Source organism: Antennarius striatus, chromosome 14, assembly GCF_040054535.1.
Source record: "Antennarius striatus isolate MH-2024 chromosome 14, ASM4005453v1, whole genome shotgun sequence".
Classification (NCBI taxonomy): domain Eukaryota; kingdom Metazoa; phylum Chordata; class Actinopteri; order Lophiiformes; family Antennariidae; genus Antennarius; species Antennarius striatus.
The window spans coordinates 9,404,742-9,417,706 of record NC_090789.1 but is presented as its reverse complement, the minus strand read 5'-3'; the positions used below and the strand labels follow the sequence as shown (position 1 = coordinate 9,417,706).

The following is a 12,965-nucleotide window of genomic DNA, read 5'->3' as shown; positions in this document are numbered from 1 at the left end:
CAAGATGCATGATGGGTTTATTAAGAAGGATTGTGCTAACATACCAAGCTCTTTCTGGACCTGGTTGGGGATACCCATGATAGTTGTTCTCCTGTTCCTCCTCCTGCTCTTATCTAATCTTTTTACTGGATTTAGAGGCTTGAATGTAGAACCTGGGAGAGAGAGGATGGGCTTTTATTGTATTTTATAGTAATTCAATTTGACGAGGGTTATATTCCCCTCATCATGGATAAAGGCAAATGAGAGGTCTTGCCTGATTTGTTTTTATCTCCAGATGGCCACTATTTTCTTTTTCACAAAAGTTTGTGCACACATTGATCATGAAATTTTTTTTTTTTTTTGCTTTTTGGGTTCTTCAATATTTTTTGTTTTTCCAACAGTTTAAAGTTGGACTTACAAAAATGAATTTTCTTTCCTGAGCAGATTGCAAAGATATATAATTAACAGGCACAACTCATATAGATAATATGAGTCGTTCAATGACGCGCACCAGCAATGGGAATTCTAAGTGTTTCATGTTTGCCTTGCAATGGAAGACTATTTGTTACAAGAGAGAAAATGTGAAAGAATGGGAGCAAAGCATCAAAACGCAACGAACCCAAATAAAGTATATGAGAAGACTCAGGTTGCCTGGATTATGGACCAGAATATTAATCAATTTTTCTTTGCACAGACATATAGAAAGACATACTTTGCCTTCCAGCTGTGACATGCAGAGTCAGCCGCAGTGCTTTCATCAGATGCTTGAGAACTTTTGAGTTACCAAAAAAAAAACCCCTTCAACTGAGTGTGTGTGTGTGTGTGTGTGTGTGTGTGTGTGTGTGTGTGTGTGTGTGTGTGTGTGTGCCGAGTTCATCTTCCTTTGATTTCAGTCATGACTGCAGAGGCACCATGCAGCTGGGAATAAGACAGGCACGCTAAATAATCAGAACACCAACTCATCTTAAAGCAGTCAACTCAACACTGCACGCAAACAAACAATATAATTAATTCCTGTTTCCAAAGAACGATAAAATATGGATGCTTCCATTCCAAGCTTGTTTTTTAAACACAAACACAACCATTCACACACTAACTGCATCACCAGTTACCTTGACGTGTCAGCACAGGTCTAGTCGATACAGGTGATATTAATGTATCACTACTCCCAGTGGTGGATCTCGACTCCAGAGAGCCGCCTCTGTCCTTGGAGATGCTATCCTGCTCCGGACGTAGAGTGCCAGTGGACTGCAATGGGTACATAGAGCCGACAAACACACACACAGCAGGACTTAGTTTAGTGATATTCTGTGTGTAGGAAATGAAGGAAAATGATATCCACAAAGCCTTTGGGACACTTACAGCAACACTCTCATCTTCAGGAAAGTTCACTCCGTTCTTGTGTTCTGTGTGAACCAAACAGATAAGGATTAGAATTTAAATCCACTGAAACTCCACTCGTAATCATACACTGTATGTACATGAATGAATGAATATACCTATACATAAATGCCATGAATCATTCTGATAGCATGATGTTTCATTAAATAGTGTTTGTGACCTTTTGAGGTTATTAATATTTTTGTTATACCATAAATCATAAATATGTGTAATCCAAACTTCAGAACATTAGAAAATGTGTATATTGCTACGTCTCTTTTTCTATCTATAGATTATCTATCTATAGTACTGTACTATAAAATACAGGAAATTCTGCAGTGTTCTTGATTTTCAAAGACATGGTTAATCCTTAATCCTTTACCATTTTGCATACATTAAAAGTATATCCTCTTTCTCTCACTTCTACCACCATTGACATTTAATGTCTATTTAATATATGTGGTGGAAGTTAAAGGCTTGATATATAGTTTTCTCAGTAACACAAAAAATTAAGACAATTCCAGTTTTCAATTTGTTTAAGTGTGAATTTTTTTTCCCTTTTCTGACGTTATATTTCCTGCATTGTGCAATAACAAATTTGATCAATATAAAATGGGCAGCCCTGCTAATAAGTGTCTGCACTATGAACTGATATTCTGTAATATTCACAGTGACACGACTGACCCTCCTGCTGTAGTATTTTGAGCCCCTCCTGTGCCTCAGTGTGCAGGTCCTCCAGGTACTGTGGTCTGCTGCCTTCAATGAAAACATTCTCCTGGTAGTGCTCAGAGGTTGTGTAATGGACAGCCAACCTTTTCTGGTCCTCAGTCCCCTTCAGGCCACCTGTTGGGATAATGGGGGGGGGGGGGGGGGGGACACAGTAAGAAAAACACAATTGACTTAAATGATAAGTAAAAAATATTTACCAATGGATACCAGGTTAACGTTTGACATTCAGTGTCTTCCATGCTTCCCTTCTCATTTATGTTCTTTTTCAAAGTTTTGTCCATTTTTATTCTTTGGATCAAAAAGTCAAGTCAGTTTTTTTATGTGCAAAATCACAGCAAAAGTTAAGGTACTTTTTCCGAAAATATCAGATCTTGACTGTATTCTTTATTTGGATACCAAAATCTCTTGTACGCAAACACTGGATGACAAAGATAGTGAGGAAAAACTGACTTTCACAGGCAAAAACTCTTATAGATCCTTACTCAAGTTGGAAGACTCATCACACTTGATTCTGAATTACATTAGTATTTTCCAGGATATTTATATATTATTTCTAGATAGATAGATAGGTAGGCAGATACTGTAGCTAATGTAGATAGATAGACTTTATTAATCCCAAACTGGGAAATTTACAATTTATAAATGATACTAATACTCATGATACTTATGAGATTTATACCATGATACTCATGATACTAAAATAAATGCCTAAACACTCAATTACCAGATATGGTATCTGCATTATCTGCGACTCTGATGTCGCAAACTCATCAAATCTCCTCAGCCAGGCAGTTTGTTGAGCAGACGTTCCAGCCTGATCAGATTGAGCAGTGAATTATTGCCTAGATAATCTCCTTCACTGGCTGATGGGGGATTAGATAACCTGGATTGTCTGATTTCAAAAATGCCACCAGTCCTCCTACTGGGGGTTCTCCTGTGTTGGTACTGGACCGGTACTGGACCTTACTGTCAGCAGACTGCCACAAAGTCTGGGTACTGACACAAAATTTCAAAATTTGACGATAAACTCAAGCACTAATTGGTTATTAGTGAATACTGGGTGGGCACTGTGGTCTAGTCAACTTTAGGATCTTAGAGTGTTGGATTTAGTAGAAGTGTGAGTCTGATCAAATGCATTTTTAAATTTTGTTCTCATGTTGGAGCTTTAAGGGATGACTATGTTAAATCTATTGATTTAGTATGTGCACAGAAACATGAAATCAGGCTTGTTGAAATCAGGCTTCTCTTTTGACATCTTCCAGTTGTGGGGCTCAGTCTCACCTGGTCAGATAACTGAAGTACACACTCAACAGGCTTGTGGGTGTAAAATAAGACACTTTACTCTTCTACTGCCACATTCACACATATAAGTAAGCCCAGAACCTAATGCCCAGAACCTTACAGTCGCACAGAGGCAAGTACATATTGTTCACTTTTATCTACCACTTATGATTCAAGTGGTAGATAAATAGCAGCAGAAGAGTAGATTCTGCTGATCCCTGCAGGAGATTTAGGGGTTTTGGGTAATGATCACCATTATAAGTCAATTAAGCCCTTTATCTCAAGAGAGAGGAGGTCCAAATTGCCCTGAGCACTAATTCTTGTATGTGTCTATACTTGTGCCATCGAGTGTCCAGCAATTATCCAGCAGAAAACAAGAAAATCATTGACAAAATATCTATGATTTTAACCACAATGCAAACATTTTAGGATATGTTACATAATAGAAAATGATAAGCTTGATGGCATGTCAATCAAAGGGACTTAAAAAAGTATTATTTTCCCATTAACCAGCTTTCATTCAGTCTGCATCCTGAAGTCAAAGCTTGTCGTATTCGTCCATATGAGTCAGCACTCACCCTTCTTGAAGACAGACAGCAGAAGGTGGATGTTCTTCCTCAGGTAGACCACCATGTCTATGCTAGTGCAATGGCAGGTAATAAATCAAAATAGTATGGGAAAAGCAAAGCAGCATTCCAACATTTCCTCTTTCCAATCGTGGTGAAAAAAAAATCTAGTGTACAAAAAAGATTCAAATGAGCTTTAAAACACGAAAAAGTGTAACTACATTTCCTGTGAGTGAGGAGACTCCTCCATCTGCAGACTGGAATGACTCTAGAAAAACAAGTCCACAATAAGATCTCCCTCCAAGCAAGCAGCCTGTCCCAGCTGCCTTATCCAGGAGTCTAATACACTCATCCCTTCCCCCTCTGCTCTCTCTCCCCACTCTAACTGGCTCTCTTCATTGTCAAATTAAGAACCCCCCATCAGCAAAACTGCTGTCAAAGTTTAGCTTTTAGGAACCATCCACCCCCACTCCACTCAATATAGACTGACACGTGTGATTGTGTGTATGCGCTTACACCACACACGTCTGCCCCAAGTAAAAACAAAGAATGAGCACATTTTAGGGCCTGCAGAGATAAAACCATATAGAGAAGTAATAATTGGGGAAAAATCTCACCTACAGTAAAACAAAGGTTTTTGCTTCCTCAGCCACTATAAAAACTGCAACGAATAGAGAACAAGATGGATTCCATCAGGTATCAGGAAATTCCAGAAGAAAACATATCACCATCTGTGAGGAAGCTGAAGCTTGGACATCACTTCATGTTCAAAAACACAACAATTCCTTGATTTCAGAAGAAGACCTGGATCATTTTAAAGTGGCTGTCACAGTGCCTGACATAAATCATGTAAAAAATCTCTTGTGGGGTTTGAATGCGATTGCTGCAGTACATAAACCAGCTTATATTCCTGAAGTGGAGGATTTGTCCATGAGGAACAGGCCGCAATTCTTCAGGAATGCTGCCAGAAGCTGGTGTCTGGCTGTGAATGATTTAGGCCGTCAAAGGTAAAGGGTCTCTACCAACTACTAGAGGCTACTTGGTGATTTAGGGACAGATAGCAATAGAAACTAGCTATGATATATTTGTGAAAAACACTTGTAATAACTGGTGCATTGAGCTGAGCTTGTATTGGGTATTGTGTTGTGTATAATCTGTTTATTCCAAACATCTGATATGTATTTTACCCGTTCATAAATTATACATGTAGTTATGTTGTTGTCCTTAATAACAGCCTTCAGCATCACACATCTGTCTGACAGTCTGTCTCATTATCAAAGAGCTCCTGGGGCCACATTTCGACAGTAGAGGTTGTGTCCTCTTTGTGAAAGTCTAAACAACCACAAACTATGATGTCTATTCTAAATCCCTGCATCACTGGTAGCTTCCTTCCCCCTGCCTCAGACAATTTCTCCTCCCTCACATCTTCCTTTGTCTTTGCCTTTCTCCTTCTGTCTGCCCCTTTGCCTGAAAGTCACAGAGGTCTGGTAAGAGTTATAAATAGCTGGCACAGCCTCACGTCTTCACTGCAGCGCCAATGGCACTGTTTGTGTGTGTGTGTTGGGAAAGAGACCTATGTGCCTACTAATGTTTCCTGACAAACTGCGAAGGGTATGAAATACAATGCCTCAATGAGAGACTAAAATAAAGGCTGATTCCAATCCAAAAAAGCAACAAATGTCACCTTCCCACATTGTTTCCCTTCTAGACAATCAGCATTTTTCTCCACTTTCACTCTGAATGGGTGATAAGTCCCAATAAAGTGGCACAGCAGGGGGCTACAGCTGGCTCGTTCACTCCGACCAACTGGAGGGTGGTAAGACAATTAACTTCATCCGTAAACACCCACCATCCCTCCTCATACAGCAACAGGACAGAAGTCCAGGTGCTTAAAGTTGGGGTGGGAACACCAAAACGCTCCAGTGAAGGAACCTGTTCCGGGTTAGACTGCCTTTCTGGTGGTGCTGCTGCTGCTTCAGCTTCAGGTCAAGCAGAAGCTGGAATCAAACGAGGCCTTCAGGAGAGCAGCTTTAAACACGGGACTCATGCCAAAGGATTAACTATGCTGGTGGCTTAACCTGTCACACTTTTTACCTGACACAGCTTGTCTCCTGATATTTTTTCCCTCTTTCATCCCTTCTCATGTCAGCCTCAAGTGTCCCTCAAGCAAATGAATGTCTACCCTAACTTTCTGTATGCCAGTCTGGGATGTATGTGAGCTTAAATGCAAATGAAAAACACTTGTTTTCTACTGATATGATGCTTTAAGTTGCAAAACACTCCCATCCGTTACTCACAAATAAATTACTTCCACACCCAGTCCCTTCAGTACAGACCTGCACTAAGAGCCAATGTTGGGGTTGTGAAACCCAGCCTGCATACTCTCCCCTGCTGTGATCTAAGATCCCTCATATCAATATTCATTAGAAGGCCCAAAGAGACACCATCTGGTCTTGGGGGAGAGGGCAGAAGGGAGAGAAGGGCTTCAAATACCTTTGATTCAGCACGTATAATGTGCCATTCCTCTACATAAGCAAAATCAGTGTGCTATAATAGAGGAAACGTTGTTGTTAATGCTAATGTTGAGTTCTAAAAGGGTCACATAGTGATTGTAAGAAGGTGGGAACCACCTATATTAAATGTTAGAGTGGTACATAATAATTTTATTCTATTTAGGATTCTGTACTTTTTCTGGTAGTTCAGAAGCTGTTTTACAGCATTCATTTTTATTATTTGTTTCAGATTAATAGACAACAACCAACCTTTATTTTTTAATGAAAGGCCAGTGAATCAGTTGAACCTGATCACACACAGAACTCGCGTCTCTGAGGAAGGATCATAGAGGTAATTGTTGCATTTACAAAGACATTTAAATCTTTGCTCCACAGATGCTGCATTAACTTGAGCTAATACGAGGCTCATCTGATGAAGACATTTACCGTAGAAACACAGAGCTGACGTCAGATTTAAAAGCAGTTAAAACCAATACGACTCCCAGATGACAGTCCAAGTACAAACTTCTAACACTCATATATATATATATATATATATATATATATATATATATATATATATATATATATATATATATATATATATATATATATATATGTCCCCATTTAAATGTCCCCATCTAAACCCTCCTTTGCTCAGTCTCTGGCGAGCTTGAAGAAGGCCACTGCGCATGAGGTGAGCTCCATTACAGATTTGTTTAGAAAAGAGCTGAGGTGCTAGCAAATCCAATGAAAAGACAGTTAGCCGTTAGGGGTTTTTTTTCACACCAGATAAGCAGTAGGGGTTTTATCAGTTCCTTGATGAGGGACAATTTTCATTTCTAGATTGTTGCACATTTGATGCCATAGTGAATAGATGCAGGAGGAGAACAATACAGGGAGGATTTGTGAAAATACATGACCCTGCCCATCCTACTGGTGGAAAATGTCACGCAGTGCAACAGCGTGACTCATGGGTGTGTTTTCGACTGTTTTGGACAGCAATGAAGCATCACGTCACAGATTCCTCCTATACACAGATGACACGGGAATCAGTCATCACTGCTTGTGGTAAAACTGAAAACCTTATACTTAAAGATGATCCTAGAGAACGTCTTTACTGAAACCGTTTGATGACCAGCATACATCCACGTTTCTCTCTCCATCCCGATAAGCGGAGGTAATGAAACTGCCAGAGCACAGGAAGAGAGGGTTAAATTGTGACCAGAAATATATCTCCAATCCCCCAGGACACAACCACACACACAACCACACACTCACTCACACACACACACGCACGCACGCACGCACGCACGCACGCACACACACACACACACACACACACACACACACACACACACACACACACAGACACGCACACACGCATGCACGTAAACGTCGTTATTCAGCTCGTTTCTACTTCCCTGATTTGTATTCTATGGCTGCTGCGGTGGACTTGAGTTATGAGTCTCCCTACACAGAGTGGTGTTGTATTAACTCAGTTGTACGTGTGTGTGTGTGTGTGTGTGTGTGTGTGTGTGTGTGTGTGTGTGTGTGTGTGTGTGTGCGTGCGTGCGTGTGTGTGTGTGTGTGTGTGTGTGTGTATGTTTTGGGGGGTAGGAGGGGGTGGGGGCCTTTTGCACATATCTATGGGAATATTTCATGTATCTTGCTTTAATATCAGGCACTGCACCTTCTGTCCAGGTGGTCTGAACAGAATGAAATATGAGCTGTGAGGTTAGACTTCATCTTTTGATCTATTTGAGTGAATAGTTGTGCCAGGAGAATAAGCACATTGCATGTAAAATATAAAACTGGTTCTATCGGAATCTTTTGCTAATGAGAGAATAAAAACCTCAGTGGAGACGGGAAGGCCAGTTTGAAAGTAGTGAGACAGAGGGAGAAGGGTGCAGGTTAAGGGAAGGATATAAATCACTGACTGCAGCACATATCACTTCCAATGAAACACATGAATTTCTGATTTCCTCTGGGTGGCTTGACCAAGAGATAAAAAGAATAAGAAGGGAGGAGAGTGGGGTGAAAAGGATGAAGGGGCAAAGGAGAAAATACAAACTAAGCAAGTTATATTACTTCATTTCATAAAATCTGCAAACATTTTGAACCCACATTTATGCGGCAGGTACATACTGGGAAGTTCAGTTTTAATTGCAAACATTTATGGTGAATACAGATTTGGTAAAACCAGTCTTTAACACATACATACGTGAATTTCATCTGACTTCCTTTAGAAATATTAATGCTGTTAAGCTGTGGGATCCAGGAAAAACAGAATTAACCCAGTGCTGCTCAAGTACTGCCTGCGTGTTTGCTGCAGCTGCTTAGCCCAAAGCTAGGCTAAGCAGCTGCAGCATTTAAGGTGCTAAAAAATAGTCATAGTCCTTCTTTTGTAATTTTCTCTCTTGCTCCTTACAGTTTTCACTCTCTCTATCTGATTTGGGAATTGTGCATATTTTTTTTCCTCAAGGGGCATGAACTGTTTTTTGCTCCCTGTTGTTCCAAATTCAAATATGTCTGCAACCCTAAATAAAAACCCTGTGAGTTCAGATTCAGACGTTTCCCAGCAGAGACTGGGCTGTTTGTTACATTCATCTACAGTCAGAACAAGACAGTAAATCTAAATTTTTTTCAGTTGGCATGCGATAGAAGGATGGGAGTCCCCCGAATTATCCTGGTAAATGAGATTATAAAGAAACATACAGGCCTCCAAGCACAACTAGTCTGAAAGAAGACAGATATAGAAAATACCCCAAATCTGTCAAAATGTCATTCTGGTTCCAATTCAGAGATTCAAAGACAAAAATTGCACAAGTACTTATATGTAGATGCATTTACTTTAGACAAAGATCCTTTCAAAGGTGTTTTTTTGTTAAATGTAGTCAATTAGTAACATAACTTTCCCCCAAAATAATGGTAAGAGGTAGAAATAGAAAAAGTCACTAATGCAGTAACTTAATTAAGAACACAATTCCGAAATGGTCTCATTTTATATGATTATTGATGTAATGAGAAATCTATTGAGTCGTTGTCCACTGTATTAGACCAGGAGAGGACAGACAACTAATCACTTTGTGGGAAATCCCGAATATTCAGAGTTTGAACTGGCAGGAACTCAAAAACTGGAGAGTCTCACCGTATATAGCTTTACAAATTTGGGTTAACAGAAATCATCAGTGAAAGTGTAATAGTCTGGCATTTGGGGAAACATGCTTATTGAAATTAAGAGTTTGACTTATTTTAAGAGATTCTAATTTCTGATATATGTCCATAATTATGACAGACAGAGCAAGCAATTTGACTTCCTTAGCTTAGTTTAGCTTAAGGCTGGAAACTGAGACACAGCCATCCTGACTTTGTCCATAGAAGCAAAAATCCAGGTACCATGGCCTTTCTTCCTTAAACTGTATTTTAATGCCAGAAGACAAACTAAAACACTGTTTATCTCTCCACCAGCAGACTATCGCCATTAAACAACCGCTGAGATAAGGAAATCTGTGTTTCTCATTCAGCAGAAACTCCCAACCAGTTTGACATCTTTTGGCCACTACAATGACACTGAGCCACAGCCCGACTCGTCTCGCTGAACCAGAATGTATATCTGCATCTGAATTTCCTTTTAACCAAAATGTCATGAGTTCATCCTCCCCTGAAAGTGGTAGAGATTGTGAAAGTTTCCAGACACACATCTCAGACAATCATGCCGTGTTCTTTTCTGTACATAGACGCCATTGATTGGATTAAACTTGTGATTCAGAAACAGGAGACAGATATGGGAGCTGTTTAACAATGGGAAATACTAAATTATGCTTTCAGGATGAAGTGGCCCCTCTGTCACCAGGAACATATGCTTTCACTTAATATCTAGTGTGCTCATAAAAAGTGAGGATAAGTGTGTACATAAAACTCACATGTAGACATTGTTAATGCTGAGTAGTGAGGTACCAGTGAGGAGAACAGCTTTAAGTTTATTTGACTGCATGTCATCTGAATCACACCAAACGCATTAGGCTTGAACAAATGCGCCCTGTTTTTAAGACAACACGTATGTAACATGCACATGAGCGCACAGACAGTGAGATTACTAGCTTGTTCATTACTGATGAGAAAGGGACACAATGTGTGTATGTGAGTCAGAGACATGTAGAGAATGAGAGGTGTGTGTGTTTTCCTGTGGAAGTATCTCATGCCCACGGAAAATAGCACTTCGTTCTGCTCATGAAACACTTTCAGTATTGCCCTCCTTCAGTGAAATCCCGTTATGCACAGTGAATGAATTAAGCCTCCCTTTAGTAAACAGGTCCAACGCATTTTGACTAATCATTTTGAAACACTTATAAATCTGCATGAAAAAGAAACAAGTGTGTTTGTGGAAATCTGCTTCAGAGGGAGTCACCAAGGCCTCGATCTGCCAAACACTTCATGTTCATCACATAACTAAAAGTTTGAGCTGAAAGATAATAAAATGTCAGAGGAGAACTGAAAAATGTGGTTACAAATTACACACATCATTTCATCAATAGTACAAATAAGAACAAAACAAAAAAACATTTGGCTAGTGCAGTTAATTTACTATTTCAGAAACTGAAATGAATCTAATAAGTGGTGTGATGGGTTTTGGTCTTTGTGTGTCCTGAATCCCTCACCCACGAGTCAAATAACATTTCATTCCTAGTGGTATCTGACGTTTGGTGATCACATCACAAACTTACAAACACTCTATGTTTTCTTTCTTTTTGCATGCTTGCAATCGCAAATGAGTTGTGATTCATTTAAATTAGTTGTCCTAAGTCAACACTCGACACGAAAATGAACGGCAAAAAAAAACTCTCATGCTTTATTTAGGACCAGAGTGCTATGCCGACTAACCAAAATTACATGCTGTCAGAAACATCCTGTCATTTAGAGTGAGACAACAGACGTTCATGCTGCTAAAGGGCATTAGAGGACAGGATAGAGGAAGGAGGTCACGCCCCCGTCCCCCGTAACGCTAGTGCAACAGGTCAGAACACGATTCTACAGGTGGAAAATTGATCCATCCATCCATTTTCTTGTAGACGAGACACTTGTAAGCGTCTTGTCTACGGCTGCTTTTACACCTCACAGGTCACGGTTATTGCTGGAGTCAATCTCTACTTGCTATGGGTTTCTCGGTACACCCCGGACGCCTTGCGGGGCGACGCGATCACAACGTAAATAGGCCAAGTTAAGGCAAACAGCTCTGCTTTGAAAGTATTCATAGCCTGATGTCAAGAAGTGGGCGAGCAATGATGATTGTCTTCATATGGACACAGGGTTTGAATCTGAAGCAGAGACAAATTAAAACCCAGCCATGCTTGCTGACATGAAAAGAGAGTGCCTAACCCAACAGAAGTCAAATGGTTCAGACGAGCCTTGCCAGAGGGATAATGGAATATGGAATGTCACACCCTGTATTGGAAAATAGCAGGGAAATATGGTTGCAGCCCTGTCATGGAATTATATGGAGCCCTGAACAATGTGTTCCTCCCTTTCTCTCCACCTTTATACCAGATACTAAAGTCACCTTTTTGCTCTGCTTCCCTGAATCTGTTATCACTTTAAACTTCACCTTTTAACTTCACCTAAATCTACTTTCCACACTCAAAGGCAAGCAGTCCAAGTAGATCTTAAAGCATGTACAGCACATGCAAAAATCTCTCAGCTGGAATGCAGGGAGATAAATAACCAGCCAGCAATCCAAGGTCAAGAGATAAACGCATTGAAGAGATGAAGCAGAACATTTGAGGGGATGAAACAGAGTAAAAGGAAGATTAGGTGTGATTTAGGGATGCAAAATACATCGTTTCAGCATCAACATTGCAACATACCCTAAACTGAAAGCCTGTGGAACATCCACAGTCACATTGCTCAACATGCAAAGTTTATTATCAAATGTGCTGTACTTTCCAAAATACCTCTCCATCTGTTCTCTCTTTAGACGGTTACATATATGAACATAAGAGTGGAGGGGTGGCAGAGGACCATACCAACTGTAGCAGAAAATGATGTGTGTGTGTGTGTGTGTGTGTGTGTGTGTGGTGGGGGGGGTCGGGGTTTCAAAATACTGGTGATTATCCATGGATAACATTCTGGTGAGAAGTCTTTCATTTTTTCACGTTACAATTTGCTCGACGGTGCATGAATATCTCACAATGACACCCTTCCCCCCCATGTTGTTTGGACTCCAGGTCACCCTGACATCCAAAAACAATAAGACAATGAGCCAGTGTGTTCATTCTCCCTGCTCATAAGAAGGTAATCTGAAACATCTGCACCAGCTGTACTCCATGACTTCATTAAACCTCTAAAGGATTCTAGAATGAAAGGATGATGGTGCAAATATAGAGAGAGGGTGTGTGTTCGGTTTGTGTGTGCTTGATTCCCTCTGCATGTCTGACCACCTGTGGACGCAGCAAAGCCAGTTCATAGAGAGCTAATCCACCGCAGCCTCCGTCCCAGTGATCACGTGACCAGACGGATAAGCATTTGTGTCACTTTGAAC

At 40.3% G+C, this 12,965-nt stretch overlaps 1 protein-coding gene across 2 annotated transcripts in view; it reads right to left on the bottom strand.

The window, feature by feature from the left end:
* nhsl3 (NHS like 3) overlaps positions 1 to 12,965 on the bottom strand; it is a 32,412-nt gene that overhangs the window by 5,772 nt on the left and 13,675 nt on the right. For both annotated transcript variants that reach the window (XM_068332395.1, XM_068332396.1), the window contains 4 exons: positions 2,044 to 2,202; positions 1,342 to 1,385; positions 1,092 to 1,227; positions 45 to 152 (listed from right to left, as the gene is read on the bottom strand). In XM_068332395.1, the coding sequence (XP_068188496.1) occupies positions 45 to 152; positions 1,092 to 1,227; positions 1,342 to 1,385; positions 2,044 to 2,202 (447 nt within the window). The remainder of the gene's footprint in view (positions 1 to 44; positions 153 to 1,091; positions 1,228 to 1,341; positions 1,386 to 2,043; positions 2,203 to 12,965) is intronic.